Source organism: Lepidochelys kempii, chromosome 5 (genome assembly GCF_965140265.1).
Source record: "Lepidochelys kempii isolate rLepKem1 chromosome 5, rLepKem1.hap2, whole genome shotgun sequence".
NCBI lineage: Eukaryota > Metazoa > Chordata > Testudines > Cheloniidae > Lepidochelys > Lepidochelys kempii.
This window is the reverse complement of record NC_133260.1, coordinates 70,776,165-70,800,752: the sequence shown is the minus strand read 5'-3', so window position 1 is coordinate 70,800,752 and position 24,588 is coordinate 70,776,165. Positions and strand designations below refer to the sequence as shown.

The following is a 24,588-nucleotide window of genomic DNA, read 5'->3' as shown; positions in this document are numbered from 1 at the left end:
AGCAGTGCCACTGCCGTCAGAGCTGGGCACCTGGCCAGCAGTCACCGTTTTTGTGATTCCCCTACTATCAGGGGTGAAAGTAACTTAAAGGACTTACTGGTATGAAGGCTGGGGTCCTGAGCTGGGGAGCGAAGCCTCAACCAGAAGGGACGGGGCAATTAAATCCCCAGGCCCTTTAAACCGTGATTTAAAGGGCCTGGGGCTGTGGTAGAGGCGGCTGGGAGCGCCGGGCCCTTTAAATCACTGCTGAAGCCCCATGGTAACAGTAGCTGCAGCAACGGCCAGAAGCCCCGAGGCTCTGGCGGCAATTTAAAGGGGCAGGGGCTCTGGCCGCTGCCTGGAGCGGAGGACCCTTTTAAATTGTCAGCCTGGGGAAGCTGCCCCCTGCCAGTACGGTTGGCTGTGTACTGGCTCTTGCTGGTACACTTGACTGGACCGGCTTACTTTCACCTCTGCCTACAATAATCTTGGGACCCACAGTTTGAGAAACACTGGATTAAAGGATTAGAAAACATGGCTTAAAGTGTCAGATTTAAGAAGCTCAATCTATTTAGTTTAACAAAGAGAAGGATTAGTGGTGGTGATTGGTCCATAAGTATCTACAAGGGGAACAAATATTTGAGAATGGGCTCTTCAGTATTGCAGAGAAAGGTGTAACACGATCCAATGGCTGGAAGATCCAGCCCGGGGGACTGTCCTACCCAGCCCCTGAGCTCCTGGCCCGGGAGGCTGGCCCCCAGCCCCTCCCATGCTGTTCCCCCTCCCCCGCAGCCTCACCTCACCGCGCCACCGGTGCAATGCTCTGAGTGGCGTGGCTGCAGAGCGCAGCCTGACCCAGTGTTCTGTGCTGCGTGGTTATCTGTCCTGGTGCAGCCGCGCTGCCAGCCACTGGTGCTCCAGGCAGCGCGGTAAGGGGGCAGGGAGCAGGGAGAGGAGTTTGGATAGAGGGCAGAGGAGTTCGGGGGGGTGGATAGGGGTTGGAGCGGTCAGAGGGCGGGGAACATGGGTCCCGGGGGTGGGGCAGTCAGGGAGGAGGGGTTGGATGGGGCAGTGGGAGGCAGTCAGAGGCGGGGATTCCAGGGGCGGTCAGGGGACAGGGAGGGTGGGTGGGGCATGGGTCCGGGGGGGAGGGGGCAGTCAGGAAGGAGAGGTGGGGGTTGGATGGGGCGGCGGGGGGGCAGTTAGGGGCAGGAGGTCCGGGGGCAGTCAGGGGACTGAGAGCAGGGGGCCGTCAGGGAACAGGGCGGGTTGGATGGGGCAGGAGTCCCAGGGGAGCCGTCAGGGGGCAAGAAGCAGGGAGGTCAGATGGGGGCGGGGCCGGGCCATGCCTGGCTGTTTGGGGAGGCACAGCCTCCCCTAACTGGCCCTCCATATGATTTCAGGAATCCGATGAAGCCCTCAGGCCAAAAAGTTTGCTGCCCCCCCCCACACCCCAAGCTAGACAGATAAAGACCTGGTCTACAGTACAAAATTAATTTGACCTAATTTACATCGGCAATACAGCCACTGCAGTAATTACATCGCTTGGGCATGTCTACGCTTTGCTCCTTGTGTCAGCAGTGCGCATCCTTACCAAAAGCGCTTGTATCGATTGTACTGTCTGTGTGGGACATTGAGGGACAGCTCCTGAAAGCCAGTAACAGTCGACATAAGCAACACAGTGTCTACACCGACACTGCATTGACCTAATTACACTGACCGTGACTCTACACTGCTCAGAGATGTGGTATTATGTTGGCAGCATGACGCAAGATGCCTTGTGTCGACTTAACTCTGTAGTGTAGACCAGGCCTAAATCAGCTTAACTATGTTGCTCATGGCTGTGAAGAATTCACACCCCTGAGCAGCACAGCTAAGCCAACCTGACCTCTAGCGTAGACAGGATTCTTCTGTTGACCTAGCTACCTCCTCTTGGGGAGGTGAATTACCTATGCCGAGGGAAGAACCCCTCCCGTCAGCGTAGGTAGTGTCCACACTGAAGTACTACAATGGTAGTGATGCAGCATTTCAAGTACAGACAAGCCGTTACACTGGAAATAAGGCACACATTTTTAACAGTGAGGGTAATTAACCACTGGAATAGTTTGCCAAAGGGCAAGGTGGACTCCATTACTGAGGACTTGAAAAATCAAGATTGGATGTTTTTCTAAAAAACGTGTTCTAGAAATTATTTTGGGGAAGCTCTCTAGCCTCTTATACAGGAGGTGAGACTAGATGATCACAATGGTTCCTTCTGGACTTGGAATCTATGATTCCTTCCCTCTATTTCTCCCCACTCTTCCACCCCAAAATCACCTTCCTCTCCAGCGAGCAATTGCTTGTGTAGTTATTTACTTTTTAAAAAACAGCTGTAGTACCTTCAACAAAATAAAGAAAAAACACCCTTTGATAGATGCAGATTGGAGCAACTTGCTTGCTTTGTGTTTTACTTCAGACTTTCTGCCCTGTGTTGGATTTTAACTCTTAAGACGTGGGGTGGTGTTCAGATTTGACCACTGTAACATAACCTCACAGCCACCAGGGGCCTCTGATGTAGAGTTAGTTTTGCAGATAGTGTCTCTCGCTGCTCAAGTTCAGTGTAATTTATTAGGCATGTGAATAGATACATGAGCCTTAGCATGCCTAACTGGAGAAGCAAATTTTTTCAAATAATGCTTTTATTTTCTCCAAAGGGCTAGTGGTGACATGCACTCTGTAGGAGTAACCCTTGAGCATTTGAGACCTTGGCACAATGATGTGTGCCCTGGTTTAATCTACACAGTGAGCAAAAAAAATGTTGCCAAGAACGTGTCAACTTTACAAAAAGGTATCTTGCTCTTCCCTCTTCCCCCCTGGGGAATGCATCTCAGGAATCCCTTGGTGTAATGGCCCAAATTTGGATTGCTGACCATACCCTGTGGCACACCAAATTTTAAGGCAATATGATTAACCGTATGGATTTTAGAGCATTTAGGACAGACAAGAGCAAAACAGAAAGCTGGTCTTAATCTTAACTACAGAACAGCTGTCATTCTGCTGTAAGAGCCATGCTCCATAAAGTGGAAGTTGGCCCCACCCTGTCAATGTGTCTTAACTTTAACAAGGAGAGACCACTTCTAGGGAGTATGTTCAGTTTTCATGTCCATTGAGTACTTAGCTTCTCTGCTGAAACTCCCAACACAAGTGTCAATTATGGGGTATTTTTGGTGATGACACTGGGAATTGGATTAAGACCAATATATCAGAAATGGTTTCAAGTGGCAAGAGACTCCAATTCACTACTAGCTCTCTGAATCTCACTGCTGGTAAAGTTTGCAGATGACACAAAGATTGGTGGAGTGGTAAATAAGGACAGGTCAATTATATCAAGTGATCTGGATAGCGTCGTAAACTGGGTTCATTCAAGTTAGGGTGGATAAAAAGATTTTTGAAAAAAGATTTTTTGATTTAAATTATAATAGATTTATTTTAAAAAATAAACCTGTTTAAAATGAAAACTGAATTTAATACTAAATATGGTAAGACCTAAACTACTTATAATTTAGTTGTAAATGTGAAACATATATTGCTTAGAGAAGTTTATGTATCCAAAACATTTAAGGTTGTTTTGTTTAATAAAAATACATTTTATATGATGTTGTGTGTGTTTAAATTCCAGTTACCATCCTAATAGTTTGACATAAGCCATGCGCAAAAGGTTGATTATCTAGTAAATAAGCCATATATCACTCACCATTTGCTAACATACTAAAAATGTACAAATTAATAAGAATCTGAAAATATTAAACTATATAATTGCTTAAATAAATTTGTATAGTGACAGCGTACCATTCTAGGTAGAAACATGATGTACCAAATCTAGTATAAAGGCTCAATTTAGTTGGAAATCAACATGCTTTAATGGCTATATCAACCAACGAGAATGCGTCTCTCTTTAGAAAATAACTGAAGTACACAAGGTAAGTTGATTAAAATCAAATGATTTAAAATTAGGCTTTCCACTTGGTAATTTAAATCAATCCACTCCACTCAAATTACTGTATTGAAGAGAACTCAACTTGTGTTTCAGTCTAGCAGACAAAGTTATAACAGGATTAAACATCTGGAAGCTGAAACTAGAAATATTCAGAAACTGCCAATAAGGTGCATGCTTTTAACCGTTAGGGTAATGAACCATTAGAATAATTTAACCAAAGATGTGGCGTACCCCATCACTTGAAGTTTTTACATGACGACTTCCAAAAACCTATCTCAACTAGAAGTTACAGGCATGGTGCAGAAACTACTATGTGAAATTCAACAGCACATATTAAGCACAAAGTCAGACCAGATGATCATAAGGTACCTTCCAGCCTTAGTAATCTATAACCAACCCAATCCAACTTAAATCAGAATTTAAAAAAACCCGAGACTACTCTAAATTACCCAAAATCAACAACAGATGAGATCCTACCTAGCCAATGTCAATCGCTAAGGGCTCTTAACATCACGGCTTGCACCTGAAGCATGCTACATGTTGTTATTTAAACTAGCCTGAAGAAGCTCTACAATGAGATTGATGGGAACCAAAAATAGATACTCTTGGATTGCCCTGCCTACTGTGTCAAAAAGCTACATTGCCCCCAATTCTCTAATAGACCTTTCAAGGATCTGCCCTTCTTGATTTAACAAGGGCGTAATCACTTTCCTTGCATTTTCCAGTAACTTTAACTTTCCCCTGAAGAGCTAGGCTTTATGCACCAATTTAGATCTGGAACCTGAATTTGCATGAACAAGTCCTCTGCCTTGGCACACATTGACTATACGTTTTTACCCTTTCACTGGTGTGTGTGTGTTAAGGGAACTGGTGGAAGTGTATATTCCATCAACCTACTCCACAGGAATAGAGACCCCAGTGTGGTCATACATTCATGAACTATAAACATGCAAGAGGCAGTTCTACCTGCAAGCTAGAAGAACTATGTATGAGTGCTGTCACTTCTCTATTAAGCTGACTGGTAGAATGGATCACTGATCAGCATCTTTTATTTCTGTCCACAAAGTAAGAACTCTCATCCAGGGACTCATCTGTCACCTTAAGTACTGCAAACTCCTCCTCTCTGGGTGACCTTACACCCATCTTATCCCCCCCAATCCATTCAAACAGCAACTAAGATAGTTTTCTTTTCTCATTGTTCTGACCAGGCCATCGTCCCCTTTTCTGTATCCTTCCACTGACTCTCCACTTCCACTGCATCAGGCTCTAGCTTCCGCCCTCACTTTTGGAGTCCTTTACAACTTTGCCCTTCCCTACTTACCTATTCTCTTATTGTTTCATCATTCCACCTTCTTTCCTCATGACATCACTGTGACCCTAAAAACCCCTCAATGCCAACAGGAAAATAATTCACTATTTGGTAACTAACTCCTGAGAAGCCTGACAAAATCACTACACCCAACACATTGCTTTCATAATATTTACCCAAAGAGGCTTAAGTGAGGTCTCTAATAAAAGCTTATGTCATACTGGTTCTCAATCATTGTGAGATGTATGTACGGATAATATTTAAGGAATTGTGTATGTATACTGAAAGGTATGGTTTAAAGTCTGAATCAAAGCAGGGTTGTCAAGCAGGTTTTAACCAAAGGATGTATGTTCACCTGCCTCCTCGGTTCACATATAAAATAGCCATTGTAAGCCAACTCAATTTACACATGATGTCAATACGAGGATGTGAAAGCAAAATGGAGCTAGCACACCAAAGAATAAACCATGGGGGTCATCCTGACTCTGGGGCCAAAACCAATGAACTCTGGCAATATAAAGAGAAGGCAAAAGGACACTTTTTTGTCCTTGACTGAGGAAGCAAAAAGGACAATGCTTCTTGCATTCATGAAAGAGGGATCCCAGCCATGATGGTTGGAGATGCTGGGAGAGTGCTTTAGGTGAGAAACTACTTTAGACAAGGGTTTAGCCCGTTACAGTTAAGTCTAGACTCTAGGAAGCATGCTATACTTTGTTTTATATGCGACAATTTCTGTTTCCATTTTTATTCTCTCTCTCTCTCTCTCAAAATCTTAGCCTTTGATAATAAACTTACGAGTGTTTATAAACTACCGTGAGGATCGTTGAGAAAACGCAAGGCGCTGTTGACAGGCCAAAAAGGTAGAACCTTGTATTGATAGTGGTCTGTGTCCAAAGCAAATCTCAGAGAACGCCTGTGGGCAGGCTGTATTGTAACATGAAAATAAGCATCCCGCAGGTTGAGGGCTGAAAACCAGTCCCCCTGCTCCAGTGCCAGTATTATTGTTGTTAAGGTGACCATCTTGAACCTTTGCTTTCTCACAAATTTGTTTAGTCACCTGAGATCAAGGATAGGTCACCATCCCCAACCTTTTCTTTTGTGTTAAAAAACACTTGAGTAAAATCCCTTCCCCCTGTGTTGAGCAGGAACAGTCTCCACTCAATCAAAAGGGAGATCTTCAACCGTATTATGCATCTCCCGTGGAGATGCTGAAGAATTAAACCATGAGGCTTGTCGCATAACAACAGCTGTAGTGGTGGACCTTGTGTTGAGTTTCTGGCACTTCCTCCAGAGCAATCTTAAGCTCATTAGCCATGTTTTTGAACAAGTCTTAGAAGTGGGTAAAGTCATCTGCCATGGCTGGTGGTGGAGGCATAATAGCCTTATCCAGTGAGGAGGATGAATTGTTGTTGGTTGGCAAGGTGTCGGGAGCAGTGTCCTCTTCCTGCTCTGCCATGGGTTCTCCCGTGTGTTCGCTGCTACAGCCTCCAAAGGTGGAGGCGGGGATCTGGTGTTTCCCCTTCATGGGCTGGGGCACCTGTTATAGTGCCTTCTGCAACACCCCCAGGGACTCCCATGTGGCCAGCGGCCAGGAAAGGGCATGGGCGGTCCCATGCATGGGTGGCAATACCAAGGTGGCATATCATGAGCATATGTGGACCATGATCGTAGTGGGTCAAGCAGCAACAAGTGTCCTGATTGGGGCAGAATGGCGATGGGAGAATACCCCTTCAACCTCCTCATCTCTCTGCGGTCGGGGAGACCAACAAATCCTTATAGTGCAGGAAATGACATGGTGTCGAGAGGGTCGGTGCCAAAGGGCAGGGCGCTGATTACACCAGCAGTGTGGTGTGCTGAGTCAGTGCCGATGTAGCTTGTGCTGGCACCGTCGTGGCACCAGCGGCATTAGTCTGTGGCGCGGAAATAGGAGCGGTTGCTGGTGCCATCTCCTTTGGAACTACCAATGGTGCTGTGGTGGAGGCAGGCAGCTTAGAGCCATTAGCCTCAGCACCGGAGTGGTGAGTGCCAGCCTCGCAGAGGGTGCTGAAGGTGCCCAGTGTGTTGCAGGTGCTGAGCCGCGGGGAGGCCAGCATTGATGGAACGATTTGGTCAGTGACCGTTTTGTGCTGATCTGCTCTCTATGAGGTGAGGAAGATGGCTCTCACTTTTATGACCAACTCTACTTCTCACTGGTTTAATACCCACTTAACAGAGGTATCTAACAATGCTTATATAGAGAAGGGAGAAAGCTGAGAGGAAGGTGGACTCTCCTATTCACGGTGTCTTCCTAGTCTGGAATGTCAGTTCAGACCACTACCTTTACTCTTACTAGAGGCAGTGAAATATCTGACCAGATTTTAATGCCCACCTATCATTTTTACAGTGCAAATATTTGTAATAAAAATAACATGAGCACTGTACACTCTGTATTCGTTGCCATAAAAGAAATCAATATACTTGAAAATGTAGAAAAATATCCACAAATATTTAATAAATTTCAATTAGTATTCTATTGTTTAACAGTGTGATCAATCACAGTTGGTGATTTAAATCAATCCATTGACTGAAACCACCTAGGGAATATCTAGCGACCATAACAGAATCAAACTTTTAAACAACTCCATATTTTTAATACCTTACATGGTATTCAGTAACAAATGTTGATGTTCAACTTGCTAAATATCACCAAAAAATGAAAGTGTGATACCTTGGCAAGGGTGTAAATTCGCTGATGATGCCTTCTGTTCCCAAGGTTATGCCCTGAACCATGAAGGTGCTCCCCATTCCTTTCCAAAGAGCTTTTGGACCCTGTAATTTAAATTTCCAGTCAGATTCAGTAACACGAAAATTGGTGATAATACATTTCACACTTTTAATAAAATTGTAGAAACAAACTAGAAAGGGGCCCAAATTGAACATTGGATCTGAATGTTTCCAAATTAATAGAATTCAGACCCTGATCCGAACAATGATCATCTCTAAATACTTTTCATACCAATAACACTTTCTATCAGATAACCTGAAGGAGCTTTACAAGCATTAATACATAATGCATACCAAAACTATTGCTGAGAGGCTTAATCTCCATATTTCCGTTGGGCAAAATGAGGTACAGAAAGACTAAGTGATTTATCCCAAATCACCCAGCCTGCCCTCTGCAAACCCAGAAATACATTCTCATCTTTTAACTAGTCTTGGACTTTAGACACAAAATCATCCTTCTATTGTAATAACATGGATATTTATGTTGAATTTTATAGTGGGATTCAGAGTACAGTAGTCTTCCAAAATTTAAAAAGTCACTATTTAATTTTAAATATTCTTTTTATCCACATAAATATCTAATACTTTCTGGAATCCTGATGAATTCTTGGCCTCAGTGACATGTTTTTTTCTTTTTGTGTGTATGTGTATATATATATATATATATATAAATAAATAAAAGCAGAAGTGTTTGTGTGAGTGTGTGTGTGTAGGTGAGTGTGTGTGTGTATGTATATACACATACACACACGCACTTTTTTCCAGTAAATATTAAGCACAGTGAAATAAAGTACTAGAGAAAGTGAAGTTCTTTATTGAACTCTTTTTAGTAATTAATAAAAATAAAACTTAGAAAAATATTTTTGTAATGCTCAGCTAGCTTCTAAAAATATTTAGATATGAAGAACACTTCTGTTTCAATAAGTATATATACCACAACTGTATCTACATAATTTTGTTTTATGTATAACTATTGAGGGCTCAAAATACTGACCTGGGTCTTATTGATGCTGTACATAATATTGACAATAGTAAATGGAGTGAGATGATAATTCCGGGCATGATAATTAACCTGTTAAAATATACATACATGTAATAAAATAAAATGCTGGAATATAACAATTGTTGTTAAAACACTTAGGTGATGAATATTCACTTAAATGTTACAATTTAGACTGCAAGATCATCCAAAACAAGAACTGTTTTCTGAGGCAACTTGAACATTCTTCGTCACTCAAACATTAATAATACTTATTTAAATCTTCACTGCCACTTAAAAGGACATAGATCAAAATTCACTTGCAAATTTAGGTTTAAGCTTTGAAAAAAAAAATCTAAAAAAAAATTTCCTTTTTTTTTTCATTAAAGTCCAATGGAAAGTCATTTTTAAAAACACCAAAACATTCTACTAGAGCATGAGAACCCGACAGTAATTTAATTAGTAACCACTTAGACACTATTTTTCTTTGTTTTATGTTTATTATCCAAACTAAAAATACAGCATTAAAAGTGAAAGTAAATTAGATTAACATTTTAATTTAAGTTCTAAAAGTAACATAAGGAAATTTGTTTTTAAACTTTTTACCTGACAGTGTCTACTTAGAAGTCTTAGGCTTCCTTATAACTCTACAATCAGAAAATGTAGAAAGTCTAAAACTAGATTAAGTTCAATTGCAGAATTTAAAAACATGTACCTGACATTGGCGACGTAGAACAATGCAAGGATGTGCCAACACATTTTCTGTAAATAGACTTTAAAAGAGGAATGTATTTAAAAGTACTGAAAATAAACTGAAACCTATTAATAACGGATATTCTTCTTTAGCAGCAAATTAATATTAGGTTTACAATATTTGGGGAATACACAAAAATACGTCTCAATGTTAGTCCACATCCTACCAGCAGTTTTTTTCGGAGAGTGAACCACACACTTTCCAACAGGCCAAAAAGTCAGACGCTCAGAAACTGATCACCCACTCCGTAGGGGTACATATGTACAAAAATTAATGCTCAGACCCTCCTGCTGTGAATATGAGGAAATCCGCAGAGGCACAAAGTGAGTCACCCATGACCGCAGAGCTGGTCAGTGTCAGAACCAAAATTAAAATCTCCCAACTCCCAGTTTTACAGTCATTCCTCTACACCACAGAGCCCCTCAAAGAAAGAGGACCTTGTTCTATAAGTCTATTAGGTCCCTACAGTATATCAACAGAGGTTGATATGTATGAAGGGGTTCAATAGTTGACCCAAAAACTTCATTCACCAGGCACCTTGAAAAATCTATTGCATTTGACATGGACTTGGACAGACATCGCAATGTGTGTTCTGAGAACAGAATTAATCAGTATATTAAGGTCCACCATTTTCTCAACCAAAAAGAAAAATATAATTCCATACATAAAGATAGCAGCTTTGGATAGTTTTTCCACCCCAATATTACTGCTCTAGCATGCTTTAACATTGTGCTTGGTGATATTTGCGCCTGCTTAGGAAAGATTAATACTACCTGAAAATATTCATTTGAGTGACGAATGCACAAGCACTCTTCACAGAAGCATTTCAGAATTCTCAGAAGTCTCTCCATATTTAACTGCAGATTCTCAGCGACTCCCTTCCCTCCTACCCAGGAGTCAACACTGTCTTAATTCTAGAATCATCTCCTCTAGATTCCTTGCTCTGATTACCCCACAATAAAATTTGAAGGTGTTTTTCCAAACTATAGGTGAGTGGGAAATTACATCTTTATAACTAGTCGGTCTCCAGGTACATATCACTTGGGCTATTTCTCTCTCTAGCTTATCTATACTGCACAGAATTTTAAACGGAGCAAGACTCAGCCTTTTGGTTTGTTTGAACAGGATCCCAAGTTGCCAAACAGCACAGACATGCTGATGTTCTTCAGGGGTTCCTTGCATGGAAAACAGACAGCAGCAGAAGTATAGCTACGTTTTCATACTTTGATCATTACCATACTATTTGATAGCCTTAAGAAATATAGGTCTAACTCACTGGGGCCCAACTTTGGTCAATATGAAAATCTGTGCAGTCCATGGGATCCATGCTAATAGCTGCAAGCATCCTTTGCCATTTTACACCTCTACCCAGATATAACACAACCTGATATAACACGGGTTCGCATACAACATGGTAAAGCAGGCTCCCTCCCCCTCCACCCCACCCTCCCCCCCCTGCCAGGTCTGGGAGGCAGGAGCTTTTGGGGGCCTGGGTGATTAGCGGGGGGCTGGGAGCAGCCCGCTCCGTTTCCCTTGCCCCTGCACCAGCCGTGTCACTCGGGGGAGGAGGCTTGGGGGAAGGGACTCCCCCCACCCCGCACTCACCAGTGGTGGCGGAAGCGAAGCAGTCCGGCCCCAGCCCACTCCACTCCGCCAGCTCTCAGCCGCGGCGCTCCGCTTCCCACCGCAGGTGAGTGCTGGGAGCGTCCTTTTCCCAACCTCCCCGCACTCACCAGCAGCTGCAGAAGGGGAGCAGCTCAGTCCAGCCCGCTCCACTCTGCCAGCTCCCAGCCACGGCACTCTGCTTCCCGACGCCAGTGAGTGCGGGGGGGGGCGTCCTTTCCCCAACCTCCCCACACTCACCGGCGGCAGGAAGCGGAGCGCCATGGCTGGGAGCTGGTGGAGCGAAGCGGGCTGGGGCCACGTTGCTCTGCTTCCCGCCGCTGCCAGTGAGTGCCTTTCAGGGGGCAGGGGTGTGGATAGGGGTCAGGGCAGTCAGGGGACAGGGAGGTTGGGGTTCTGGGGGTGATTATGGAGGGGGCGGTCAGGGGCCAAAGCAAGTGCGATAGAACGTGGTTTCACATATAATGCGGTAAGATTTTTTGACTCCCGAGGACCGCGTTATATCAGGGTAGAGGTGTATTTGAAGATAAGAGTCAGAGGCTATGAGCTGGAGTAAAAAGATAATCATTATAATGTTCATTTCTTGGCTGGTTTCATTCAGTGCCAACAGCAATAAAGACATCCCCACTAAACCGAATGGATCCATGTGCACTCATTCTTGTAAATCATCCTTTATACAGAGTCAGTCAAAACTTAAGAAATATAGCACACACTACCTAGTTTACAGTATATTATTCTTCTGCCATTATCTAATCAATATTTTAAGTACTGTTTCTGAGGTTTAAAATTCAAGAACACTGTGCCAATGCAATTCCAGCTAGTTCCACTCATTCTAACACTATTGCTCTCTAAAGTCCAAACATATAAAAGTATTTTTATTGATGTGTGCTTCATGCAAAACATACTGTAGCAACTTATATGCTCCAAGGTTTTCAAAATTCCTATGCTATATATTTTTGTATCAAACCCATCACTGTAGTAACTGAAAGAGCTGCAGTACCTTAGCTTGAGAAAGAAGGTAAGAGAAAACAATTAACTTTGTGCTAGATTTTTAAACCTAGTTCATTAAATGCATATTGTAATTTGAACTCAGGGAGCATGACAGACTACAAAATGTAAAAGCCATAATTATCAGTGAAAAATATGTTTTACACAGAACAAAATTCTTACCTGGCAAGGCCAATACCAAAGCCTGCAAATCTATTCAACTGTTCTGAAAGAAACACAATAAAAGATTATGTAGCACTGATATTTACTGCAGAACGGTGAGGAAAGAAACAAGCTGTAATCCAGAGTACCAGAGCAACCAATTGTATAGCTTGCTCATTTCAACAAATTCTGAGCACTGCACCACAGTGTACAAAGTATACTACTTTCGGGATAGTTTTGCCAACTCAGCAAAAGTAAAACGTAATTGTCTACCAAAGATTACTTGCAACTGAAGTGCTTGGTTTATAATAACTTGCTGGAGCTCAAATACAAGTAACTTATTTGCCTTAAACTACCTATATGAGGAAAAGGGAGACTGCATGGCTAATGGAACTGGGAACAATTTGACTGACATCTGGGAAAACAAATGGACCCAAATCAATAATGACCAAAAACCGCTACCTAACAGCTGTTCAGCGGTATGTGTGACATGAATATGGTCTCAGTCCAGTTCTTAATGAATAAATGTCAGTACCATAATGCCACCAGAAGAACTGGTGTTACAAAAAGTCACAGAGAGTGACCCTTTTACTTCTAGAAGTCCCCTCCACCGGGGGGTTGATTTAGCGGGTCTAGTGAAGCCCCGCTAAATTGACTGTCAATCGCTCTCCGGGCGACTCCAGTACTCCACCGGAACAAGAAACATAAGGTAAATCGATGGGAGAGTTTCTCCCGTCAACCCAGCATGGTGTAGACACCACAAAAGGTTGACCCTAAGCTACACTGACTTCAGCTATGTGAATAACTTAGGGTCGCTTAACTTAGGGCAACTGAGCCCCACAGTGTAGACTTGCCCTTGGTCTGCTAAGGCTTTGTGTCTAGTACTGTCAAATGGGAACTTTTTACTAACACTAAATTCACTTTAAACCTTACGATAGCAGGACACACAAATGTTAGTACTATTAAATGCACAACAAAAAATGTACATTAACTTCTTCAGAAAGAGGGGAGATTGAAAAAATTCAACACACTTGCCCAGAATTTCAAATATTTATCTGGTAACCCAAAATACAGATCTATTTGATTGTAATGATTCCATGGAACAGCAAGCTGCTTAGATTGTTTTGATCAATAGTTTCCCAATTAAGACTTACAACTATGGAGTGACTACTTCCAGTCCTAAGGTTTATTTGGTTTTCATTATAAGCCTGATTTTGATCCTCAGTTTCTCAAAACTGAAAATCTTTTCCATCTGAACTTTTGTACATGTGCTCCATAGCCAGCAAAGAATTTATATGGAAAGTTTCAGGTTAGATGAGGAGTTTATGAAACAGAATTTGAAAAGTTAAAGGGTTATTTTAAGAATACAACACGCCTAGCTGTATTTCCGAAAGCTTGGTCTAAAAACCTACAAATCTGTTTTATAAAATAACCCCCGGAAGAGATCAAATCATAGGACTTTTTTTTTTTTGATAAAACTGAGTGCAAAATGTTTGAGTTAGTAACCACAGATGTTTCAATGATGAATCCAATCCAAGACGACTTCATGAGTTTTGCCAAAAGCCCAGTGGGGATTAAGTTTTGTTCAGCCCCAATTTTCAAACCTGGATGCCTAAAATTAGGCTCCTAAATCTATATTTATGTTCCTAAATAAAAAGTAGCCTGAGTTTCAAAGGTGCTGAGTGCCTACAGCTCTGAATGAAGTCAACTTGCAGACACTCAACACTGTTGAAAATTAGGCACTTTTATACAGAAGCTTAGATATGGATTTAGAAGCCTACCTTTAGGCATATAGATTTGAAAATCTTGACTTCAATTCACTAATCTCTTTCCACTTGTAGATACGGTCATAATGTTAACCAACCATTAGTCTTCCCCTACGGAGAGTCTTCCAAACAAGAGTCAGATTCCTCTGCCTGTTGTGTGCCATGATTCCGAGCTGTCAATTGCCCTCACCCAAGCCATCAAGTCAGAACACAAAAAGATTTCTTACCCATTGCAGTAAGCATTTTCTCTCTGCCCCTACAACTTACAAGGCAGAGATAAGAACTTTTGCTCTTTGCCATACAGATACTTATTCTTTGCTTCAGTGGCTCTGCCAGTAGCTCTAGCAAGATAAATAGGTCAGGGCTCCTCCCAACAGTATCTGAGCCAAGAGCTTTCCACCCCAATCCTCTATGGAGAGATTGGAGTCCTTAGCTTGCCAGGTGACATGAATGTTTCCTGCGAGCACTCTTGGATCCTTAGGAGACTCCAGGGAATGAACTTGCACATACTGCCCATAGAGCAGAAACAGCTCTCCCCAACTTTGTGTCTGAGAGTCCAAGGCACTGAACCTTCTCTCATAAACAACCATGTTTCAGCAGGCCCCCTCAGAAGGCACAGAAGACAGATGCTATGCTTCTCCTCCAGCAGTAGCACATTCACACTCTCCTCACCCCACACATCACTGAATTATTTTTCAAAAAGTCTTATTAAAAAAAAAGTCAGAGGTACCAAAAGATTGGAGAAAAGCAGTAGTAGGAAATAAGGCAAAGAGTGATTCTGCTGTCTCATAAGTCTAACTTTTACCCCTACTAAAACAATGGAACATTTGAAGAAAAAATCCAAACCTTTGGAGGGTAATAGAACCATTAGCATAAGCTGTATCATTACTGAAATGATGACATTTCCAGTAGCATGCATCATGTATTAAGTGCTGCACAAGCAGGAGATACAGAAGCAAACAACGGTCAATGCAATTTTTAACTGCTTATGCCAAGATGCATCAGGAAATGACAGTCGCTTGATAAAGAGCTTTGCTACAACTGCATCAGGAATTCAGTGCTCAGTTTTAGGCACCATATTACCAGAAAGATATTTGCAAACCAGAAATAATTCAGGGAGGGGAAGAAAAAAAAGAAAAGAAAAAGAAAAAAAGATCATACATTGAAGGACAGATTAAAGCCTGACCCTGCAAATTGCTGCTCTGAGGCAAATTGCTGCTCTGAGGCAAAACCCCACTGACTTCAGTAGAGTTCTGTGTGGGCACAGCAGTCTACAGGTACACAATGAACTGCAGAATTGAGACCTACGAGTCACTTAGCTATAAAATGGCAAAGTGGGGGACTTAAAACTTAAAAATATAAATCTACATAAATATTTTAATACACATACTGGTATTACAAAATAATTGTTTAGAAATGCATAGAACAACAACTAGAAGTAATGAGATGAAATTGAAGACAGTTCAGGTTGAATATTATTCAATTCAAAACTATTTTAATTGAAATTTGAAACACTAATTTCCATTAATATTACGCTTTTATGACTTTGTAATAGACAAACTAAGAGTGCATGAACTACTTGACAATGTCCTTTTAATAAAAATATGGAAACAAAAAGAAGTAAAAGAGTTAGGATTATTATCTTGCATTTCAACAATTTGCTGTTCACAACATTCCTTTTCATATTTTACACACATCATCTCCATTTCAGGAAGACAGAAAATGATAATCCAATTGCAATGACTTCTGTTCCCTTTTGCCAACACTGCCAAGGAACCATTGGAATAGATGCCTACATCATATTGTCATAACTCCCACCTCCTTCAATAGAAAAAGACTGACAAAACAAGAGGATGTACATTTAAAGATGACCTATAAATGAGAAATTTGTGTTTGTCCCCTTTTTACTTCTTTATGATGCACAAAGAAGTCCTGAAAGTTTGTGTATTTTTGTTTTAAAAAGTTTATGCCTTGACTCTTGAATTTTGCAGCAAGAAAACTACTATGTTGGTGTGAAACACCAGGAAAATGAAATCTTATTAACTGACTGAAGATTGTTTCATGCTCTTTATAAACTGTTGCAAGACCCATCTATTGTCTCAGATTTTTTATTGTACTTACAGAAGGTGGGGTATTTATGTTAATTTTGATGCTACTAGTTATATGGATGGCTGAATTTGCATGTATAAATGTATTGCATTATAAAAGGCACATGGAGCGTACAACCAGCACTTTTTCTAACAATGTACTTTGTGTGTCTATTATGTGCTTAGCACATACTTTTGGGCACTGTATAAATAATACCTATTTAACTTAAATATACAATCAGAAAAAAACTTCCTTTGTTAAAGATTCAACACCACCACCATCTCTTCAAGCTCCCAAACCACATTCAGGGGTACCACAGAAGAGAGATCCAGGAAAATAGGGAAAGTGAGATAAAACAAAACAAAAACTTTTCAGATCTTCTTTATACATAAAACCAAAAAATGCACAAATCCATTTTGCTTTCTTATCTTCAGGTCAACTCAAAGTTTGGTGTTTTTTTAATAAACAAAGTTTTCTTTTATCTTATGTTCAAGTTTTGAAGTCAAAATACAAGAGTGAACAACTAGTTTGTATAGATTTGAGGCAAAACTGGGTTTAAGATACGTAACATCTCCTAAAAGAGGACACTTTGTCTAGGCATTTAATGTATATAGTACCTATCACTGTGGTATCATGAGCAGAAGATCAACTACTTTATGAAGCATGTCTGATGTTATAAAATACTTCAGACATTCAGTAAGAGTTTTAGAATAAGAGGGAATAAGTAGAAAATAAACAAAAAAATTTACATAATCTGATTATATGCAATGTGAACAGAAAAAAATGAACTGAAAAAGCTTGAAAAAAATAAACTTTCAGATGAGACGTGAAAATAAGTAATTCAATGAGATGGCACAACTGAGCAAAGTTGATTTCAAGAGGAGGGAACTCAAGTGTAAAAAACAAACACTAATTGTGGTTAGACCAAGTAGGATGCCACACAGGTAGCTAATACTGAAGAAAATAGTGGGTTCATTAGGTAGTCTAGCATAGCCAAGGAGGCTTATAAAAAACAAGGAGAAAAGTTTTGAACTAGATTCTAAAGTAAATGGAGGAGGGGAAGCAGAAGCAGAAGAGTTCCAGAATAAGAGGGAAGCTGACATGCTTCTCAATTTGCTTGGCATTCTTAGCCCTGGTCTACATGGGCGGGGGGGGGGGGGAAGAGGAGGAAGAGGAGAAATCTTTCTAAGTTCCCCCGTCGACTCTGCCTGCCCCTCTCGTGGTGCTGGAGTACAGGAGTCAACGGGAGAGCGCTCGGAGGTCGATTTATTGCATCTAGACTAGAGACAATATATCAATCCCCACTTGATCAATCACTGCTCGCTGATCCGGCGGGTAGTGAAGACATACCTTTAGGCTTGGTCTACACTACCAACTTATGTCAGTATAACTACATCACTCCAGGGTGTGGAAAATCCACACCTGAGTGATGTAGTTTTACCAACCTAACCCCTGGCGTAGACAGTGCTATGTCCATGGGATAGTTTCTCCAGTTGACATAGCTACCACCTCTTGGGGAGGTGGAGTACCTACACTGATGAGAGAACCTCTCCTGTCAAGTGTATGTAGTATCTTCATTAAGCACTAGAGCAGCGCAAGTGGAGACAAACCCTTGGTGTTTGTAAAGCCACAATCCTTTTCTATTCTGAATTGCTCCTCAAAACTTATTTCTGCTTTGTCACCATTTAGTGAGTTAATTCACCAGTCCAATGTAGTTATTTAATGCAGCCATCCAAACACCTGCACTGCGTAGGCATGCGATCGTATTTCTCTAACCCTTGTCTCATCTGCCTTCCCCCTTATCTCCCAGCTGGTGTGCTCTATGTGAGATTAGACCAGTGGTTCTCAAACTGGGGATTGTGACCCCAAAGTGGGCCTGGCATCACCAGGACTGGCTGAGACTTGCTGTGACCCAGGGCCAAAGCCGGAGGGTTTCAGCCCTGGGCGACGGGTCTCAGGTTACAGGCCCCCTGCCTAGGACTGAAGGCGTTGGGCTTCAGCTTTGACCCCTCCCAAAGCAGTGGGGCTCAGGCTTTGGTGTCCACTCTCCCCCCTTGTGGTATACAAATTTTTGTTGACACAAGGGGGTCATGGTGCAATGAAGTTTGAGAACCCTTGGGTTAGACCATAAACTCTTTGGGGGCAGGGACTAATTTATACTATCTGACACGGATACGTTTGACTGTTGATCCTGTAACATTATAACAGGAGCTGGGCTGTGGGGAATCCCCTGCCTCCTAGGACAAGGAGCAGATGGATTATTTTGTATCTATTTTCCTTTACTTGGGACTGTTGATAAACCAGCACACACACAAAAAGAATCAGGGAGACACCCTAATAAAGATCCATCTCTACCTCTGTTGTTCCTTTGCCCCCTCGCCCTGCGCTGCCCCCGCCCTGCGTCCAGCTCCGGCCCCTCTCCCCCCGCCATCTCATCAGCCCCCAAGCCCAGCTCCGCCGTCTCACCACGCCCCGGCCGGCTGGGGTCCCCTTACCGGAGCTGGAGCCGGCGCCCGCGGGGTACGGTTCGTCGTTGAGACCAACTCCCCCGAGGGGGGTCCCGGCCGGGCCGGCCCCGTACTGCGGGGTCCTCTCCCCCCAGTGCAGGTTGCGGCTGCCCGGGATGTCGGGGGGGCTGGAGACCCAGTGGCTCAGGTCCGAGGCGGAGCTGTAGGGCTTGGCCCCGGGGCCCGGCTCCTCCCGGCCGCCCACCCTGTAGCCCAACCCATCGAAGCCCTCGGGGCGCCGCGGCTGCATCGGGGGGCGCGACGGGGGCGCGGGCGCCTGCGAACAACAGCGATACAGGAACCCGCAGCTGGAGCCGCTCAGTATCGACTTCCGGGTCGGAACCGGAATCCGACGCCCTGAAGCCAGGCAGCGGTCCCTGAGCGTCACATGACCGTGGAGCCGGGTGCTGGGCTCTGATAGGCCAATAGGCATCCCCCACCCGGCCGCCCGCCGCTCTGGTGTCCTGCTGGTCTGGGCGGGGCGGGGGTGTAGGTGGCAGTGTCGCTCTCCCTGGGTGGGTGGTGGGTGTCTGCCCGTTCTCTTGGCTGTGTCGGGGGCGGTGTCACTGTCTCTCTGCCCCTCTCAGGGGCCGGGCAAGGCAGTAGAGGCCTTGGGCGTGCTTGGGAGTCAGCGCCAACCCAGCCACCAGTGTAGACGGGCAAAGGTAGATTTGCACCGGTTGTGCTCCCCCTCTTTTCCAGCAGGTTTAAATTCCAGCTTCCTTTTCCCCCGTTGCGGGTTGTTGCCCTGTAGCTGATCATTGCTGGCTCAATCCCAGACAAAGACAAAGCCTAACGAGCCTCTCTACCCTATTGCAGACAGGGTAACCAGGTGTTCTGGTTTTTATAGGGACAGTCCTGATCATAGAATATCAGGGTTGGAAGGGACCTCAGGAGGTCATCTAGTCCACCCCTCTGCTCAAAGCAGGACCAATCCCCAACTAAATCAACTTTGTCAAACGTGACCTTAAAAATATCTAAGGAAGGAGATTCCACCACCTCCCTAGGTAACAAATTCCAGTGTTTCAGCACCCTCCTAGTGAAAAAGTTTTTCCTAATATCCAATCTAAACCTCCCCCACTGCAACTTGAGACCATTACTTCTTGTTCTGTCATCACCTACCACTGAGATATTTGGGGCTTTTTCTTATATAGGTACCTCCTGTCCCAATTTTTCACACTTGCTATTTGGTCACCCTACAGACAGCTTCACATAAGAACAGCCATACTGGGTCAGATCAAAGGTCCATTTAGCCTAGTAGCTTATCTTCTGAGAGTGGCCAATGCCAGGTGCTTCAGAGGGAATGGACAGTACAGGTAATCATAAAGTGATCCGTCCCATAGGCACCAATTCTGTGCATGCTCTGGGGCTGGAACACCTACAGGGAAATACTAGTGGGTGCTCTGCACCCACCGGTAACCAAGCTCCCCCCTCTTCACCTCCTCCCCCACCACCTGAGTGTGCTCCGTTCCCGCTCCTCCCTCCCAGCACTTCCCGCATGCCCCGCTGCCTAACAGCTGTTTGGCAAAATGAAAAAATGCTTTCTTGGCTTTAGCTGGCATATGTTGGGGACAAGCTAGAACCAGTCAGAAACAGTCTGTGCCAACCTTAACTACTAAACTTGTTTGATCACTCACTCTCAGATATTTAGGAGGTAGTTTTTAGTTGGAAGATAAGGGCAAAAGGCTAAGTATCAGTGACAATGGGCAAATGGGATTGGTAATGTAATACACCGCTCATGATATTACATGGGTATCTTGCACTTTCAGAGTTATTAATGATGGTTGTGTCCTCAAGGCAGTGTGGTAAATTTGTAATAGGCTTGCCCCAAAATGTCATCGAAGCTGAAAATGTGCAATGTGATGTGATTATGAAGGTGCTTACAGTCTAGTATTATCTGTTCATATCAATAAAACTGAACAAAGATATATTATTGCTGGCTTTTTGTTACCGGATTAGTCACAGATAGGGAGTAGCCAGGAAAAAAACAACCACTGAGAAAAAACAAAACAAAAAAACATGCTGGTGACAAAATAATGGAATGGCTGGGGGTACCCCCAAGAAAATATTTATTTTAAACATTTCCATGCAACCAAATGATGGACAGAAGAATTTAGATAAGCATTTCCTTGCCCATGTAAAGGTAAGGAGGCTGCAGACAAAGTGAAAGGTCACCACCCAATTTGTTAAGACCTCTTTGTTAGTGACAAAGGCCTGACACACATGTCACAGGAAAACTTTTGGAACATGAATCTTAAAATAACATGGGATTCATTTCTGAAGCACACCCATTTTCAATCGTTTCCGTCTCATGCCTCAGTCTGCCCGATTTCTGCAATTTGTAATAACAACGATTAATAAGGAGACATGACAGCAGGTCTGGGCAGAATGAGGGCTGCATTCCCTCCAACAGGAGTGTGCTAAAGGGCAGCTGAAAGGGGGAAAGAGCCTGCCAAGCTGGTGTGGTGCTGGGGGAAGGGGGGGCGAGCAACTTCAGAACCCCCTGACATGTTGGGGGAGGTGGAAAAACTGGATTGAGCCCCCTGTCAAGGTTCCTCCCCCACTCTGAACTCTAGGGTACAGATGTGGGGATCTGCATGAAAACCTCCTAAGCTTACTTTTACCAGCTTAGGTTAAAACTTTCCCAAGTTACAAATTAATTTTATCCTTTGTCCTTGGAATATCCACTGCCACCACCAAACTCTAACTGGGTTTACTGGGAAACGTAGTTTGGACACGTCTTTCCCCCCAAAATCCTCCCAACCCTTGCACCACACTTCCTGGGAAAGGTTTGGTAAAAATCCTCACCAATTTGCATAGGTGACCACAGACCCAAACCCTTGGATCTGAGAACAATGAAAAAGCATTCAGTTTTCTTACAAGAAGACTTTTAATAGAAATAGAAGTAAACAGAAGTAAAGAAATCACCTCTGTAAAATCAGGATGGTAGATACCTTACAGGGTAATTAGATTCAAAACATAGAGAATCCCTCTAGGCAAAACCTTAAGTTACAAAAAAGACACACGGACAGAAACAGTCATTCTATTCAGCACAGTTCTTTTCTCAGCCATTTAAAGAAATCATAATCTAACACATACCTAGCTAGATTACTTACTAAAAGTTCTAAGACTCCATTCCTGGTCTATCCCCGGTAGAAACCAGCATATAGACAGACACAGACCCTTTGTTTCTCTCCCTCCTCGCAGCTTTTGAAAGTATCTTGTCTCCTCATTGGTCATTTTGGTCAGGTGCCAGCGAGGTTACCTTTAGCATCTTAACCCTTTACAGGTGAGAGGATTTTTCCTCTGGCCAGGAGGGATTTTAAAGGGGTTTACCCTTCCCTTTATATTTATGACACCCTCAAACATGTGGGGGGGGGGCAACTCTGAACCCAGCAGAGGAGAGAAGAATGTGTGCGAGGGATAGCTCACTGGTTTGAGCATTGGCGTGCTAAACCCAGGGTTGTGAGTTCAATCCCTGAGGGGGCCATTTAGGGATCTGGGGCAAAAATTGGGGATTGGTCCTGCTTTGAGCAGGGGGTTGGACTAGATGACCTCCTGAGGTCCCTTCCAACCCTGATATTCTATGATCCTATGAAGCAGAGGAACCTCGGCTGGTAGACAATCGCCACCTCACCTGGGTGTCCCCTCCTACAGTCTCTAACCGCTGGCCAGGTGCAATCCCAGCCCCCGCCTGTCTCTCCCGGCTTTCTTCCTGCCTGCTCCCCTGCTGAGCCAGGCCCTTCTTCCTGCCCTGGCGCTGCACGGTCCCCCCCGCCCCGCACAAGGGGAGCGCGCGCAGGGAGTTTCAATCTCCACTGGCCACCCGGCCTCCAGCTCCGGTTTGCAGCCGCCGGGCTGGTTGCTGCGTCCGGCCGGAAGCGCCTCCTCCCCCGTCACAATGGGCTGGGAGCCAGCCCGACCGCGTCCTTAGCAACCGCCCCGGCGGCGGCGCCCGAGCAGCGGCCGGGGGCCTGGGAGGCGAGTCGCCCTGGCGCGGTGCTGAGGGACGCTCCTGCCCCCACTCCCGTCACCCTCAGGTAAGCGGGAGGCGGGAGCAGGCGCTGAGGCCAGGCGCTGGGTGCCCTGACGGTGGCACGAGAATGCCTCTAAAACGTCGGAGGTTCACGGATTGCCTCGAGCCCCCCCTCCCCCGGGCCCCATCACCCCTGCTCCGGAACGCACAGTGCACCTGGGATACTCTCCTGGCCTTGCCATCTCCTTTCCTCTCCCGGGCCTGCCAAGAATAGGCTGACTTTTCGAATCCCTTCAGGTATCCGTGTTACTTGCTCTGCATTTTGCATACATCCAGAGGGCTATTATCATGCTAAGGAACCTGTTAAATCGAGTGACAAAGACAAGTGAATTCCCTTTGTGGTTAATTTTCATCTCCCTAAGCCAAATTATACCACAGCTTTCAAGGAAAGATATTTGTTAGTTAATGTGGAATGACTTCATAAAGAAACCCTAGACATCACCGATATTATTTCTGACAACTTCCCAGTGTTTTCACATTGCTTGTAAAGCTGCATAAATACAACCTGCCGTCACTCCTGGCTCTCTTTGACTAACTCACACACACTCTCTCTCAAACAGTCGCTTTCCCAACTCACACACGCCCTCTCTCAAACAGTCCCTTTTCCAATGACAGTTAGAATAAACTACTCCTCTGTTTCTTCCTTAAGCTCCCTATCCTGTAAACATGAATTTGCATCACTTTGCACATGTGAGTAGTCCCATTGAAGCCAAAGGGATTGACTCTTCATGAATTATGAGCATAAAGCTATGCACGTGCTTAAGTATTTGCGGTAAACCCTGATCCTACAAAGACTTATCCACTTGTTTCAGAGTAGCAGCCCTGTTACTGAGATCCCTCAGTGAGATCCCTCACTGATCTGTATTCGCAAAAAGAAAAGGAGGACTTGTGGCACCTTAGAGACTAACCGATTTATTTGAGCATAAGCTTTCGTGAGCCCTTTTCTTTATCCATTTGTATAACTTTATGTCAGAGGTGAGCAAACTTTTTGGCCCGACGGCCACATTGGGGAATAGAAATTGTATGGCAGGCCATGAATGCTCACAAAATTGGGGTTGGGGTGTCGGAGAGGGTGAGGGCTCTGGTTGGGGGTGCGGGCTTTGAGGTGGGGGTGGGGATGAGGAGTTTGGGATGTAGCAGGGTGCTCTGGGCTGGGACCGAGGGGTGTGGGAAGGGGTGGAGGTTCCAGATGGGGTTACGGGCTCTGGGGTGGGGCTGGGGATAAGAGGTTTGGGGTGCAGGAGGGTGCTCCAGGCTGGGATTGAGGGGTCTGGAGAGCGGGAGGGGGATCAGGGCTGGGGCAGGGGGCTGGGTAGAGGCTCAGGGGTGCAGGCTCCAAGCGGCGCTTACCTCAAGTGGCTCCCGGAAGCAGCGGCATGTCCCTCTATGACTCCTACGCGGAGGCACGGCCAGGCGTCTCTGCATGCTGCCCCATCTGCAGGCTCTGCCCCTGCAACTCCCATTAGAGTGCAGGAGGGGGCCATTGGAGTTGGAGCGGGACCATGCCACAGCTTCTGGGAGCCGGGGGGAGTAGCCCCCGGCCAGAGCGCCAGAGTGGGGCCATGCCACGGCTTCCGGAAGCCACGTGGTGCAGCCCCAACCCTGCGCCTCGGCAGGGCTGAGCCACGTGGTGCAGCGTCCGACCCAGCGCCCCAGCCG

The 24,588-nt window shown here is 44.5% G+C and overlaps 2 protein-coding genes across 6 annotated transcripts in view; one reads left to right on the top strand and one right to left on the bottom strand.

Moving 5' to 3' along the window:
* SLC25A46 (solute carrier family 25 member 46) overlaps window positions 1-19,237 on the bottom strand; it is a 35,454-nt gene extending 16,217 nt beyond the window's left edge. Inside the window, exons 1-5 of one of the 2 annotated variants that reach the window (XM_073344676.1) lie at window positions 18,882-19,237; window positions 12,554-12,596; window positions 9,722-9,779; window positions 9,022-9,099; window positions 7,972-8,072 (exon numbers count right to left, since the gene is read on the bottom strand). In XM_073344676.1, coding sequence (XP_073200777.1) covers window positions 7,972-8,072; window positions 9,022-9,099; window positions 9,722-9,779; window positions 12,554-12,596; window positions 18,882-19,143 — 542 coding nt within the window. In that variant the 5' untranslated portion in view covers window positions 19,144-19,237. The remainder of the gene's footprint in view (window positions 1-7,971; window positions 8,073-9,021; window positions 9,100-9,721; window positions 9,780-12,553; window positions 12,597-18,881) is intronic. The other variant, XM_073344677.1, reaches the window with a different exon arrangement.
* A 3,601-nt stretch (window positions 19,238-22,838) lies between these two features.
* TMEM232 (transmembrane protein 232) overlaps window positions 22,839-24,588 on the top strand; it is a 138,773-nt gene continuing 137,023 nt past the window's right edge. For 3 of the 4 annotated variants that reach the window (XM_073344672.1, XM_073344674.1, XM_073344675.1), the window contains exon 1: window positions 22,839-22,933. The gene's annotated coding sequence lies outside the window, so the exon portion shown is untranslated. The other variant, XM_073344673.1, reaches the window with a different exon arrangement.